Source organism: Lutra lutra, chromosome 11 (assembly GCF_902655055.1).
Source record: "Lutra lutra chromosome 11, mLutLut1.2, whole genome shotgun sequence".
Taxonomy (NCBI): Eukaryota; Metazoa; Chordata; class Mammalia; order Carnivora; family Mustelidae; genus Lutra; species Lutra lutra.
In genome coordinates, this window is record NC_062288.1 from 41,670,101 (window position 1) to 41,685,213 (window position 15,113).

Genomic DNA, 15,113 nt, shown 5'->3' on the forward strand with positions numbered 1-15,113 from the left:
AATTGTTATTTTAAACTTATATAAAGCTCAAACAGAGCAGAGGAACCTCTCTCTAATTTGCCCAGTTCACAAAACTTTACCTTCTACAAAAGAGATTATCTTTCCCTGATCTGAACTCTCACTTGAAGTGCAGAAAGCAAGTTATACCACAATTCTCTTCACTCTCATTTTCCCTTTTTATGAATTGGGGTAACCAGTTCATCAATTTACTCTTAGTTCTTACTGTTCAGCAGTTAAAAAGAGATTTCTGGCAAAGGTTCCCTTCTTTATTTTTGATAGAAATATGGTGAAAATTTAGAACATTTCCCTGAGATTTCCTATAGCCCTCCAGCTAATCTTATCCTTTCATGGTATCCTCTTTCCTATCCCCTTCCTTTCAAACACTTGATAGCATGCTCTGTACTGGGTAAACATAGTAAAATGCCCCCTCCAACCCTACCTTCTTATGAATAAATGTAGATCCTGACCCATGAACCACAGTATAAACCTAGCAACTTACCAGGCCACTGCCCATTCTATAATAAAGTATATCATTTTTTTCTTACTGAAATGAGGTTGCATCTATTAAATCAAACTGTCGATATGTGGCTACAGAGTGCAAGTGGCCTTATATTGTTTATGGAGAGAAGTCAGCTATTGTAATTATTGTCTCCCTATGTAATGTTTCATTTTACCTTCGGCTGCTTTTGATTTTCAGCAGTTTACCCTCAAGGCCTAGTTGTACTTCTTTCTGCCCTGTTTGTGGTTCATGGAGCTTCTTGGATCTGCAAGTCAGTGTTTTTCATTAGTTTTGCAAAGTTTGGGTGTATTATTTCTTTATATATATATTTTCTGTTTCAATCTCATTCTCTTCTCTTTTTTGGGCTCATATTACATATATATTAAACCATTTAATAGTGTTCATAGGTATCTGAGGTTTTGTTCATTTTCTTTCCATCCTTTTTTCCTCTGTTCTTCAAATTGGTTAAATGCTGTTGATTTGTTCATTGACTCTTACGTCATATGACGTTAAGTTTTTCAGCGCATTCTTTTTTTTTTTTTTTAAGATTTTATTTATTTATTTGACAGAGAGATCACAAGTAGGCAGAGAGGCAGGCAGAGAGTGAGAGGGAAGCAGGCTCCCCACCGAGCAGAGAGCCCGATGTGGGGCTCAATCCCAGAACCCTGAGACCATGACCTGAGCCAAAGGCAGAGGCTTTAACCCACTGAGCCACCCATGCGCCCCTCAGCACATTCTTAATTTCAGCTCTTGTACAATTTAGTTTTAGAATCTCCGTTTTTTTTATAGTTTACATTTTTCACTCAGATCCCTATCTGCACACTAATTGAGCATATGTCAATAGCTGCATTCAGGATTTTACCTGCTAACTCTAACATGGGCTATTTTAGGCTTAGTTTCTGTTGACTGCCTTTTTTCCTTGACTATCAACTATATTTACCTGTTTGTATCTCATAGTTTTTCATTTGAATATTGGATGTTATGTATAGTACATTATAGAGATCTAGGTTCTTTTACCTTTTCTGAAGAATGTTGGTTAATGCTTTTGGAAGTTCAGTTACTTGCTGCTCACTTTGGTCTTAAAGTTTTGTTACTGTGGATCTATGGGCAGCCCAAGTTATTTCCCAAGCCTTTCCAATCTTAATCTCTGAACTGTTTTCCTCTGTAGATTTTGTTGCAGCTTAATTTTAGGTTTATTTAGGGGCAGATCTAGAGAAGATTTATCAAATATGAATTGACCAAATTCTTTCTGAGTTTATCCTTACTGCCATGGAAGGAGAAAGAGTGGGATATGAAGATTTCCTCTTTTTTTCTGTGAATTTTTAAAATGGGGGTTATATTCCACTTCAGTACTTAGTTCTGGCTAGTTGGTCATTATCAGAACTAGAAGAGATGTTTATTTTTTTAAGAGGTGAAATTATCAGCTTTGAGTTTTCCACATGTTCTTTTAGCTTGATTTACCTCTGATAACAGAAATGAATACCTAATTAATAGGGGAAAGATAAGCTTCTGTTTTGATAGAATGTCTAAAGATTGTCTCTTAGCTATTACAGGTTTCTTCCCTTTTTCCGTAAGTGGTATACATTAAGTTCTCTCTAACATTTTACTTTTCTGTCTGGTTCCCCAAAACTGGGCTTCAGATTGATGCCCATGGCATCATTGGGAGTTGAGACTTTCTCTACTTTTTTTATCATGTGAACTTAAGGAAGATATCTTGGACAGGGCTAAAAGCATTCTATGAAAACCCAAAGCAAGTGCAGGTGAAATGTGAAATGTCCCAGCTGCCAGGGAAAATACACCTTTAGGAAGAGCCTTACTGGCAAGAAATTAAAGTTCTTATTGAGAAGAAATCTAAAGTAAGCTTAAGGTAAAGAAATTGTTGCTTTTCATTGTGGCCTAGAGATAGGAAAATGAAAGAACATTTTTGGTTTGGCTTTGGGGTTGTTTTTTGCTTTTGTTTTTATTTTAATTTTTAAGGTAATAAATATATGTTTTAATTGAGGGCAAAAGAGAGAATAAACAGGTTTAACTTTCAGATAAATATGTATACAAAAAGAGCATCTCCATTCACAGTACATGCTAGACACAAAGGATGAGGTTCAGTATTATTTTAAATGTGATGAAGTAATTTTGGTATGCATTTTTATTAAATAGTAACCAGATTTTATGAATGCAGGGTTTTTAATTTTGGGGACAAAGTATTCACATTACTTTTTGTTGTATTCAAGTAGGAAAGTGAATCTTTTACTCTTGGGTCCTTAATTTAAATAAGGGAAAGAGGGACGCCTGGGTGGCTCAGTCCATTAAGCGCTGCCTTCGGCTCAGGTCATGATCCCAGCATCCTGGGATCGAGTCCCACATCGGGCTCCTTGCTCGGCAGGGAGCCTGCTTCTCCCTCTGCCTCTGCTGCCACTCTGCCTGCCTGTGCTCGCTCGCACACTTTCTCTCTCTCTCTCTGACAAATAAATAAATAAAATCTTAAAAAATATATATTAAAAAATAAATAAATAAATAAGTAAATAAATAAGGGAAAGAGAATTACACCTTCCTGGCCAGGATTAATGATAATATATATAGTACATATTTAGGTCATTAGTAGAGGCCAGCTTAAAGAAATTAAAGAAGCTTCCATCAATTATTTTATCTTTACCCTCATTATTTTATCTTTTACCTTCATTATTTTATCTTTACCCTCATCAGCTTTTGGCAAAAAGGGAGCCTATTTCTTCTGTGTGACTCATACTCATATGTTACCTGGAATCCTGTGGCTTAGCCAGAAAATTTTTAAACAACTGTATTAATTCATATTTTCTTTTTTAGGGTTCTCCTTTAGATGTTCTTAAAGATGAAAGAGTTCAGTACTGGATTGAGAATTATAGAAATTTATTAGATGCCTGGAGGTTTTGGCACAAACGAGCTGAGTTTGATATTCATAGGAGTAAGTTGGATCCCAGTTCTAAGCCTTTAGCACAGGTAAGTAAATACATTATTTTGGAGAGAATCAAATTGTAACATATGTTTAATGTAGCTCAAAGAGAAGTGTTCACAGCATGTTATATTGGGTAAATTTAGAGCTCAATTTAATAAATTATTATTAGCTCATCCTTTTGGTTATGAGTAGCTGTTAATGTCTTTATTTATCCCAGACGTCATTCCATCCTTGACCATCTTGTTTTTTCAGTCCTGCCACTTCCTAACAATCATCTCAGTGGCTTGCGCTTGAGTCTGAGCTAGAGCAAACAACAGCAGGCCTAGAGGGTCTTCAGCAAACCTAAATCAATCCTAGAGTTCTTTTCTAGTTTATTCCAAGCCCTTTCCAAATCCAAACTGTTATACTATCTTATAAATTCCATTTATATATTAAAATTTTCTGCATTATTTAGGTGTAATAAGACAGGATTTGGTTTTTTTCTCTAACTAACTGTCTAATTAAATATGGAAATTGTTTTACTATTTAAAAAACATGAGCTCAGTTATCACATGAAACACAACATGAGATCACTGTATCTAAATTTGGACGTTAAATACCGAGTATATCCTCAATGTGAGCACTGGATGGTGCTGTTTTCTTGTTTTAGAAAGTTGAGGAATTAGTGATTATTTTAAAACAACCTGAGTTTTCGTAAAATAGCGTTACATGATAATATTTGTTATTAATCTGTATGTGTTTAAGAGCCCAGGAATTTAGTATAAAAGCAAAATGAACATTTTCTATTAGTATTATTCTAAAATTCTAGCTGTTTGACATTATAGGATCCTTAACTCCTTTTTGTCTTAGGAAATGAATGCTTTCTTTATAAGAAAATTTTGTCGAGGAGATGTAATCATTGAACTTTGGATCAGAACTTACACTGGGTTATTTTGTAATGTTCCAATGTGAATTCAAAAGACTATGTTATTTCTAAAATGTTGTTATCTAATGTTTCCAAGTTTTTCTGCAGATATCAGTGGTATTAGAAAGGATATAACTAAACTGAGGTAACAGAGAAGAAGTACTCAATGTCACTGCTAAGTGGAAATCCTAGATGAAAGCTAGTCAAATTTAGCAGATAACAAATTATTTTATAATATAAAGTAAACCTTAAAAAATTATTTAAGAATAGTTTGTTAGGATTAGACTTTGAATTTTATTTATAAAGTTTGCATTATTCTTACTCCTCCTTTTATTTGTTGTATAGGTGTTTGTGAGTTGCAATTTTTGTGGCAAGTCGATCTCCTACAGCTGTTCAACTGTGCCTCATCAGGGCAGAGGTTTTAGTCAGTATGGTGTCAGTGGGTCACCAACAAAATCTAAAGTCACAAGTTGCCCTGGCTGTCGAAAACCCCTTCCTCGATGTGCACTTTGCCTCATTAATATGGGAACACCTGTTTCTAGCTGTCCCGGTATGACATAATTCTATAATATATTTTCTGAGCTGAAATTGTTCTGACATAACTGATTTAATGTTGTCAATAGAAGACTTACAAGGTTGGGTTTATATTATTTCTAAGAATAAGCCACTCTGCTGGCTCAGAGATTTTGTATTTCCTGGAATTTGTAAAAATCTATACATTAAAAGTAAAATCTGTATTGATGATATCACAAATAACCTCACAATGATCGTCCATTTAAAGTTTGTGAAAATATCTTAAAATGAAGTAATCCTATACTACACTATTTTCTTACCACTTTTTCTAAGAGGAGATCCCTCAGGTTTTTTGTTTAAAAGTCAGTGCACCCTCATTTATTAACAAATACCTTGTACGCATAAAGAGCTTTTGGTTCTCAAAGCACTTTCGTATTCTCTTTTTTAATCTTCAAAATCTACCTGTGAATATGTACAGAAAGTGTTAGTCTAGAAATCACATGCCTTTACTTCCAAGTTTTGGTGCTGCTTTTGCTATATTTGTCAGTTATGTAGTGAATATACGTATTTTTTTAATGGTTAGAAATATTAGGATTATTGTTTACTGCTTATGGTACATATAGAAAAAAATTCTGAGAACAGTAGATAATTGAATATAATGTATCCAGTGGCTAGAAATATTTGAGTTATTTATTTAACTTGAAAATTACACTGTGGCAGAAATTTTAATTAAAAACATTTGAGAATTTAGCATACTGGTATAATCAAGAACTGGATATGGTGTGAGAATGCCTATTGTATTAGTTCTAGCTCTGTGACATTCAGTCTGTAACACTGAGAGTTACTTTAGCACTCGTTTATATAAGGCGTTAGAGGGAGATTCTTTTTAATTATGAAATTTTATAATTCTGTTCTGCAGTTGGTTCATATCAATAGTTTGTTTTATTAACATCTGTGAAGGAGGTTTGCTGGTATCATTGGATACCTGAATAATTACACCTGAACATTTGTTATATAATATATATTATACACTATAATATAATACTATACTGTGTATTATATAAAATTATATAATTATGCCTGAATAATTATTTTTCAAGTTTGATGCCCTTTTTTAACAAAGGCAATTTGTAATGTTTTCAAATTTCTATATTAGTTTTCATTTAAATTTTAATCAAGGATTTTCATTTGCATTTTATATATTGCATGTTGATCACTTTTATGGTCCTGATACTAGTATATAAAAAATAATTTGGAATAAAAATCTGCTACAGGAAAAGAACAAGACAAAATATTGCATAAATAAGTTATATATGTATATATATATATATTTTTTTTATGTATTGGGATACATAAAAATAGTTGGATTCAATACATCTTTCAGACCATAAGCCCCAGGAAGCTATAGTGGCCTGAGTGCTATTCTTTTTTTTGCTAGATATTAACTTTTCAATCTTTTTTATTTTTGAAATAGGTTTAAAAAAAAGAGAAAATCAGTTTTCTAAAATTTGAAGAAAAAGCAAAACATTTCAACCTCTCTGTTATAGAGGCTGTTAATGAATGAATATTCAATACTCAGGTTTATAAAGTGTTAACATTTTTTCATATTTGCTTCAGAAATTTTATTGAAATTTGCTTCAGTAATAATTTTTTGTGTATATGAATGCTTGTTAAGATAAGACAAATGCTGAGATGAATCAAAGATCCTTGTGAAGCTTATAGTATAAAATGAGCATGGATAAAATAAGAAATGATATGTTTAAGAAAATAAATAGTGGTCTGGAATCCCCTAACCTGCCATTCCAAAATCTCTAAAAAGATCTGAAAATCCTATGATCAAAAACAAACAAAAAACCTGTTCAGAATTGACATGAGGCTATTAAGGCCATTGATTACAGAATGCTGCCTCAGACTTTCCTGGAATTGTCATGTTTGCTCTTTATTTCTCTAAAATCCCAAACATTCTGTATTCTGAAACATGTTTAGCTCCCTGAGATGAATAAGGAATATTGTATAAAGAAAGTAGCAGGAAATTTGAAAGAGGGAAACTTACTTCTTTTTGAAGGAGATCTGGAAAACTTCAGAAAGAAGATGCTGTTTAAGCAGGTCCTTTAAAAAAGTTTGGGAGTGAAGATTTTAGAGAAGCCTTTCTAGGTGTGGACAAGGAATAAAAGGCATGAACTAGGGTAGAGATTGGTGAATGTAAGTACAGAGAGTGTATGGGAACTACCAGGTACATCTGTATGACAAGGGCCTAGGAAAGTAGACTATCAGGAAATAAATTTATTAGGAAAATTGGGGAAACCTGTGTATAATCTTTAAAGGCTTGCTGAGCTGAGTTAATTGTGAAATACAGTTACCCTTGAATAACATGAGGATTAGTGGCACCAACCTCTGAATAGTCAGAAATCGAGGTATAACTAACTCTTGACCTCTCCAAAATTTAACTACTAGTAGTTTGCTGTTTACTGGAAGCCTTACTAATAACATAAACAGTTGATTAACATGTATAGTTTGTGTATTTAAATACTATATTCTTGTGGTAAAGTAAGCTAGGAAAAATAAAATGTTAAGAAAACCATAAGGAAAAGAAAATATATTTAACAGTACCATACTGCAGAAAATCCACACGCAAGTAGATCCACACAGTTCAAACTCGTTTTTCAACGATTAGCTGTAATAAATGTATTCTTTTTTAATATATAAAATCAGAAGGTTCTGAGTTCCAAAATAAGACAGGACCTAATAGAAATAAAATGCTAGCTTGAAGCAGTTTAAAGATTGAGATGTACAAACCCCCCTCATTCTTTGTCTGCAATTAGAGATGTCATCCATCCATCATGGTTCATGATCCTAATGGCCAGGATTTCCATAAGCTTATTTAACTGAGGGTTGCATATTTTTATACTCAATTGTGCTTTAAAGATTGGAATTCTATTGAAAATAATGTTTATAATTATTAATGTTTGTAATTATTTATAAATAATTATAACTATAATGTTTGTTATAAATATTTAGCATTTTAAATCTTTGTTCATTTTTGTTTTTTTAAAGATTTTATTTATTTATTTGAGAGAGAGAGAATGAGAGAGAGCATGAGAGGAGAGAGGTCAGTGGGAGAAGCAATCTCCCTCCTGAGCAGGGAGCCAGAAGTGGAACTCGATCCTAGGACTCCAGGATCATGACCTGAGCCGAAGGCAGTTGCTTAACCAACTGAGCCACCCAGGCGCCCAACATATTTAGCATTTTATACATTATTTATTCAACAAGTATCTAGCACCTGTTGTTCTAAGTGCTAGGAATGTTACAGTGAACAAAACAGACAAAAATTCCTGCCCTTAATGTAAAGGAGTGATGCCTTTTTTAGAGTTAGATAATGTACTGGTTTCCTTCTTACTTGTAGTAGTAGTAGTATCAGTAATAGTAGTAGTAGTATAGTAGTAGGTACTGACTACATGAAACCCTAGTTTCCTTCAACTGTTCTATAGCACTTACCTTTGTAATTCAGTATGAATCTTTTAAAAGTTAAAACTATCTAAAATTTAAAAAATGAAAGTTAAAACTATTTAATCTTTTTTGAGTATAGTTGACACACAATGTTACATAAGTTTCAGGTGTACATCTTAGTAATTTGACAAGTTGATACACTATGCCTTGTTCACCACAAGTGTAGCTACCATTTGTCCTATTACATCACTATTACAATATCATTGACTGTATTCCTTATGCTCTGCCTTTTGTTACTTACTCATTCCGTAATTGGAGTCCTGTATTTCCCTCCCCCCTTCACCCATTTTGCTTAACCCCCAACATCTTCCCTCCGGCAACCATCAGTCAGTTTGTTCTCTGTATTTATGGGTCTGATCTGTTTTTTGTCTATTTTTTTAAAATTCCATTTACGAATGGAATTGTATGGTATTTGTCCTTTTCAGTCTGACTAATTTCATTTAGCATGATACCCTCTAGGTCCATCCATGTTGTCTCCAATGACACAATCTCATCCTTTTTATGGCTTTGTAATATTACTTGTATATGTATACCACATTTTCCTTATCCATTTGTCTATTGATGAAGACTTAGGTTGCTTCCATGTCATGGCTATTGTAAATAATGCTGCAATAAACATAGGGGTGCATACACCTTTTTGAGTTAGTGTTTTCATTTTCTCTGAGTAAATACCCAGTATTGGAATTACTGAATCATATAGTAATTCTGTTTATAATTTCTTGAGGAACCTTCACATTGTTTTCCACAGTGGCTGCTCTGTTTGCATTCCCCACACATCATAAGAGTTCCTTTTTCTCCATATCCTTGCCAACATGTGTTGTTTCTTGTCTTTTTGATTCTACCCATTCTGACAGGGGTCAGGTGATATCTCATTATGGTGTTGACTTGTATTTCCGTGATGATTCGTGATATATATCTTTTTGTGTGTCTGTGAGCCATTTGTATGTCTTCAGAAAAACATCTACTCAGATTGTCCATTTTTTAATAGGATTGTGTGTTTTCTTTTGTTGAGTTATATAAGTTCTTTATATAATATTTTGGTTATTAGCTCCTTATCAGATATATCATTTGCTAAAGCTCTTTGATCTTTAAAAAGCCTTTTTGATGTGGCAGTCAGGTAGACCTTAATATTTTCAGCTTCATCAGAGAAACATAAGGAGTAAACTGTCCTTGATCCAGTCTGTTTTCCGTGTGTTAGAAGTTACAAAAACAAAGTGAAAATCACTTAATGAGTTCTATACAATATAAAATAGTTCCTCTTTAAAAGGTCTGTATTTTCTTTCTCTTGGTTTTCTTCCTCTTCCCTTTCATTGTGAATCATTTTTATGAAGCTTTTAATAAGAATTTCAGTGTATTTATGTCTTAACCACCTATACATATTACATCTTCCATCACCCATAATTCCTTTATTATCATTAGCAAAAACAGATGGGTATTTTAAAAAAAGCTGTTTGTAAGACTATCCTTGTAGTCATTAAATTATGACCAGGAATGGGCTAGGTAAAATTTTGAACACAGCATCATGTGTTAATAGGCATACAACTGTTTAATTAAACTTAATATTTTTACTTACTCATTTTTCTATTCCTGTCCCTAATTACATATGATCTTAAATTATCTTAATTTGGTCTGTTTTAGAACAAAAGAAAACATACTAAGATAGCCACAATTAATAGAATGAGCATTTTTTGAGCACTAAAAGTTATGTAAATATATATGTGAAGATACACACATATAAACATGAATGTGTAATAATACATTTTTCTTTAACTTCTTGGTGAACTGTAATACAGACAGGAATATATATATCAGGTACTATGATAAATCAAACCTCAGTGGAGCCTCTGTCCTGGTTAAGATTGACATTGGCTATACCAGTGCCTTTGCTCATTATTCCCTGCCTACTACTACCTCTTTCCTCTTTCCCAGAGGTAATTACTGCCCTAAATTGTGTGTTATTTGGTTCTTTGATTATCTGTATAGTTCTATCACATATTTAGTTTTGTCTGTGTTTTAAGTTTCATATGAATGAATCTTACGGAATATATCCTTTGGCTTACCTTTTTTTGCTCAACATTGATTTTGGGTTCTTTTACTTTTAATGATACTGATGAATGTAGCTGTAGTTTATTCATATTTCATTAGTATTTGGTATCCCCCCCTTTTTAGAAAGATTTTATTTATTTATTTATTTGACAGAGACATGGAGAGAGGGAACACAAGCTGGGGGAGTGGGAGAGGGAGAAGCAGGCTTCCCACTGAGCAGGGAGTCTGATGTAGGACTTGATCCCAGGACCCTGGGATTGTGACCTGAGCCAAAGGCAGATGCTTAATGACTGAGCCATCCAGGCACCCCAGTATTTGGTATTCCATTCAGGGCTGTAACACAGTTTTTTCCACTCTGCTATGGTTGTGGACACTTTGGTTGTTTCCAGATTTTTAATGTTATGAACAATATTGTTGTGAACATTTCTGTGTATGAATCCTTTTAGCATGTATAAAGTTTCTCTAGTGTATGTACCTAGAAGTAAAATTACTAAATAATACTGTTTGCTCATGTTTTCCTTTGGATTTTTATGTCTGTGTCAAGGAGAGAGATTGGCCTATAATCTGCCTTTCTCATATTTTCTTTGTCTGCTTTTGTTATTCAAGTTATGCCAGCCTTAGGAAGTGCATTGGGGCATTTTTCCCAATGTTTTTTGGAAAAGTTTTTATAGATGAAAATTGCCTCTTCCTTCAGGGTTTGGTAGAACTCAGCTATAAACTGGACGTGGTATTTTCTCTGTGGGAAGATTTTAAACTGATTGTTTTTCCAAGGTTGTTAATTCAGATTGCTTCTTATTGGATTTGATAACTGAGATTTTTCCGTTTTTTATTGACTTAAAAATGTAAGGAAACTCCTGTTATCCAGTAGTTTTTCAAACTAAACTAGATCATGGCATTAACATTGCTATTTCAGTATGATGTGTGATTTGTATTTTGATGTAGTTTTAGAAATACCTTTTAAGAAGCTTTGAATAAAATATTTTGACAGTTAATGAAGATAATTTTCTTTAACCCATAGGAGGATCCAAATCAGATGAAAAAGTAGACTTGAGCAAGGATAAAAAATTAGCTCAATTTAACAACTGGTTCACATGGTGTCACAATTGCAGGCATGGTGGACATGCTGGTCATATGCTTAGTTGGTTCAGGTAATCAGTACATTTCTTCTTTAATAGGCTTGGAGTTGGAGGAGGTAGAGCAGATGGTCTTTTAAATAGTTCAGGTGTATATAGCCAAAGAATAAATTTTTTTTTCCTGTCACTTGAGTTAACAAAGGTGGTGTCACCATTTCTGTCATTAAATATCCTATGTAATCTTAAAGTATAAAATTAATACTTAAATAAAAGAAATAGTTTAAATATTATGTATGGGCTAAAAGTTTGAATAGCATTATTTGGAGAGAGGATATGTTTATAGTTTTGTTTTTTTACAACTAGCCTAATAGCCTATCATAGTATGTAATTGAAATTAGAAATTAAATGATGGAGTATACTTATCAAACAACTGTATCAGTTATCATCTAAATAAACTTCTTATATAGTAAGTAAGTACTTCATGCAATAGAGACTCAAGCCATATTTAGTTCTATTTTAAGTAGTGCTGGTGGTCCTTTACTCCTTGTTGCTATAACTTTTATGCCCAGTTTGTCATGTTGGTTTTATTTAAAACTCCAAGCACATCCCTGTCACTTTCCTAGCTGTAGATCAGGTATCTTGTTATGTATTTAAAAGGTAAAGCTATTTACTTTTCAGTAACTTTCTCCCCAATTCAGTTTGTCAGTCATTTTTTATTTAATTCTTTTCATGCTTTTTGTCTTTGGGTTTTAATTCCTGTATTTTTTCAAATACCATTTTGAACATTGCATTCTGCATAGTGATAGGATATAGGTAAATGTATGTATGTATATGCTTAATTTAGATTTTTAACTGTTACTTGACCTATTTTTTTTAGGGACCATGCAGAGTGTCCCGTTTCTGCATGCACTTGTAAATGTATGCAGTTGGATACGACAGGAAATCTGGTACCTGCAGAGACTGTCCAGCCATAAAATGTTATCATCTAAAGAGAAACCTTCAAGTGTGGAGCTTTCTAATAGATGTCCTTCATAGCTCAAAAACGTACCTCAGAGCAAGTCACTCATGACTTTCCTGTAATGGGAAAATAAATCATTCTATCAAATCAGCAATTTGATGTTTGAGTGATTTTGATGTGCTTCACAGAGACAAATGCTGCTGAAGTGAACATCAGCGTGTGGGCATGAATTCTGTTCAGTAGGTTGAAAAGTTCATTTTGGAAGAGTTTTATAGGGCTTGTTGAAATTATGAACACTATGCAAGCAGAGTTTCTGGAATAACCAAGAACAGACCTTGAACCTGTATCCTCTAAGCTGAAATTGGCTATCTTTTCAGTAAAATCTGTATGCCTTTTAAAGTAGAATAAAATGACCAATTTTTTACCTTTAGAATTGGAGAACCTCTACCCCACACTGGAATAAATTTCATCAAGGTATGGTTGGTATATATTTCTTAAGGAGTCTTTTCCTTCATACACTTTCATTTCAAGATGAGAAATCTTTTGGCACAGATCATTATTGTCTTCCTAAGAAAAGCCAAAATTGAGAATGTATCTTAATAATTCTTCTATTCTGAGGAGAGAACTATGTATCATTTCAGGGGAACATGTTATAAAATTTTCAGTTTTTCAGCCTTTTGTTTTCCAGTGTCTTCATTTGTCTTCAAAGCTCTCTCTCCCCATTAATTCATCATCTTACACTCATCATCTCAGAGCATCTTCCTGAACACAAAGCCTATGCAAGATTATAGGGGACTAACCATTCAGCCGAACCTGCATCAGTGTGTCCTACTCTCAGATTCCCTCGTAGTGTGGAATACTCTGTTTTCGAAGGTAACCTGGGAGCTGTTGGGGAGAACAGGGTCACTTTGGAGACAGTTATGCTTTAAATGTAAGTTTCTAAAAGTAAGTATATTTGGGCCAATTCAGGAACTTTGTTTAAAAATTTTATTCTTTTCCCTTTTCACAGCTAAGTAGGAGAGAAATACAAAGGATTTGTGGCATGCTTCTCTGTTACCTGACATATATAGAGTATTGAACTGAATTTCATAGTTGAAGTTGTATTCATAGATAAAATAAAAGGAAGCATAAAAATTATTGTGTAGATTTTGGAGAAAGAAATATCTTAAGCTAAATAATTTTAAGAGCTTTCATGTTAGCAGTTTTACTCGGTGGAATTAATATCAATTACATTAGTTTGAGGTGTGACCTAAATGCAAAAGTGGATTCAATTTATTTTTACTTTGAGATCTGATGCGAAAAGCACTTTTCAGGGAAAACATTGTGTATCTATCTATTGCATATCTACTGTAAACATCTCACCCAGATGGCAGTCTTCTTTTAAGTTGAAAGAATTTGGAGTAGTTAGAATTTTTTTTTTTTTTTAACAAAGATTGCTATAAAGGGGACTTTTTTCCAGTTTTCTTTTAAGTGAATCTTCCTGACTTCATTTTACTAAAATAGAACCTTTATCTTTACCTTTAAAATTGCTTCAGTTAAAGTGTTCCTTTCAAATTTTCTATGTTCTAAATATGAAAACTCAGCTTTATGTCAGACTATTATAATACATTCTCATTTCTCCTTAGCTGAAGTTTGATAAAATTATTGAATTTATATTTATAATAGGGTTATATCTAAAATATTTATAATTTAGGAAATAATAAAAACGAAGTCTAGAATATAATCTGCTTGATTGTATTCATAAAGGGTGACATTTTTAAGATTGTTTATGCCTATGTGTTAGCCTCCTGATATTTTCTCTGAAGCCCAAATAGTCGTATAAGATGTCTGTTTTGTTTCACATTTCAGTGTATGTGGACCATGAAAATAGATTCAAATTATTTTTCCATTTTTATTACTAGTCTGATATTTGGGATTATAAACTCAAGATGTTTTACCTAAACATGTTCAACAGAAGTGTTTGATAAAAGTGTTTTTATTACTTTTTAAAAAATTGAATATATTTGGGTTGCAGTCACATGTCTGATTTAGAAATTATCTTTGACTCCTCTACAAATAATCCAGTAAAATAATATTAGTACTTATTTTGATGACAAATTTGACATCTAAGTAACATTTTTAAGGCTCTTTTTCAGTTTAATATGCTTTCCAGAATGGTTATCCTTTAAAATGGTATATTTTAGAAGTAATTTTCCATTGTCGGTGATATTAGAGTTAGAAGGGATAAAGTTCTGAATGTAATTATATGACCACATTTAGTTTGAGCTACTGATTTGACTGCAAATATTAGAAGTATGGGCTTTGAAATTTAAATTGTAATCTTAGCCCCAGTACAGTGGCCAAGTGATCTGACCTTTGTGGGCTTCAATTTCCTTATATGTTAAAAGGTACAGAAATACCTCAGAGGGTGGTAAGAAGTATTAAGTGATGAAATAAACAGGAAGTACTATATCCCTATCACATAATAAGTAATGTAGTGGTTATTAGTTGTTGCCTTCATCTTTATTGGTGTTCATCTGTTAGTACTTTCTAATTGAATATGTTATAATTTAAACAAAGGATTTACATTTGTCCAAGGAGTGAAAATTTCCCAAGAGCTTATTTTCCGAAATCTGGACAAATTACGGGTTTGTTTTGTTTTGTTTTTGAGGTAGGACTTAACTACCTTGTTTATCCTAATTTTA

At 33.0% G+C, this 15,113-nt stretch overlaps 1 protein-coding gene across 6 annotated transcripts in view; it reads left to right on the forward strand.

Annotated features, from left to right (window-relative positions):
* MIOS (meiosis regulator for oocyte development) overlaps positions 1-13,955 on the forward strand; it is a 37,816-nt gene extending 23,861 nt beyond the window's left edge. For all 6 annotated transcript variants that reach the window (XM_047695079.1, XM_047695081.1, XM_047695077.1 and 3 more), the window contains 4 exons: positions 3,320-3,472; positions 4,678-4,882; positions 11,417-11,546; positions 12,349-13,955. In XM_047695079.1, the coding sequence (XP_047551035.1) occupies positions 3,320-3,472; positions 4,678-4,882; positions 11,417-11,546; positions 12,349-12,445 (585 nt within the window). In that variant the 3' untranslated portion in view covers positions 12,446-13,955. The remainder of the gene's footprint in view (positions 1-3,319; positions 3,473-4,677; positions 4,883-11,416; positions 11,547-12,348) is intronic.
* The last annotated feature ends 1,158 nt before the right edge of the window (positions 13,956-15,113 follow it).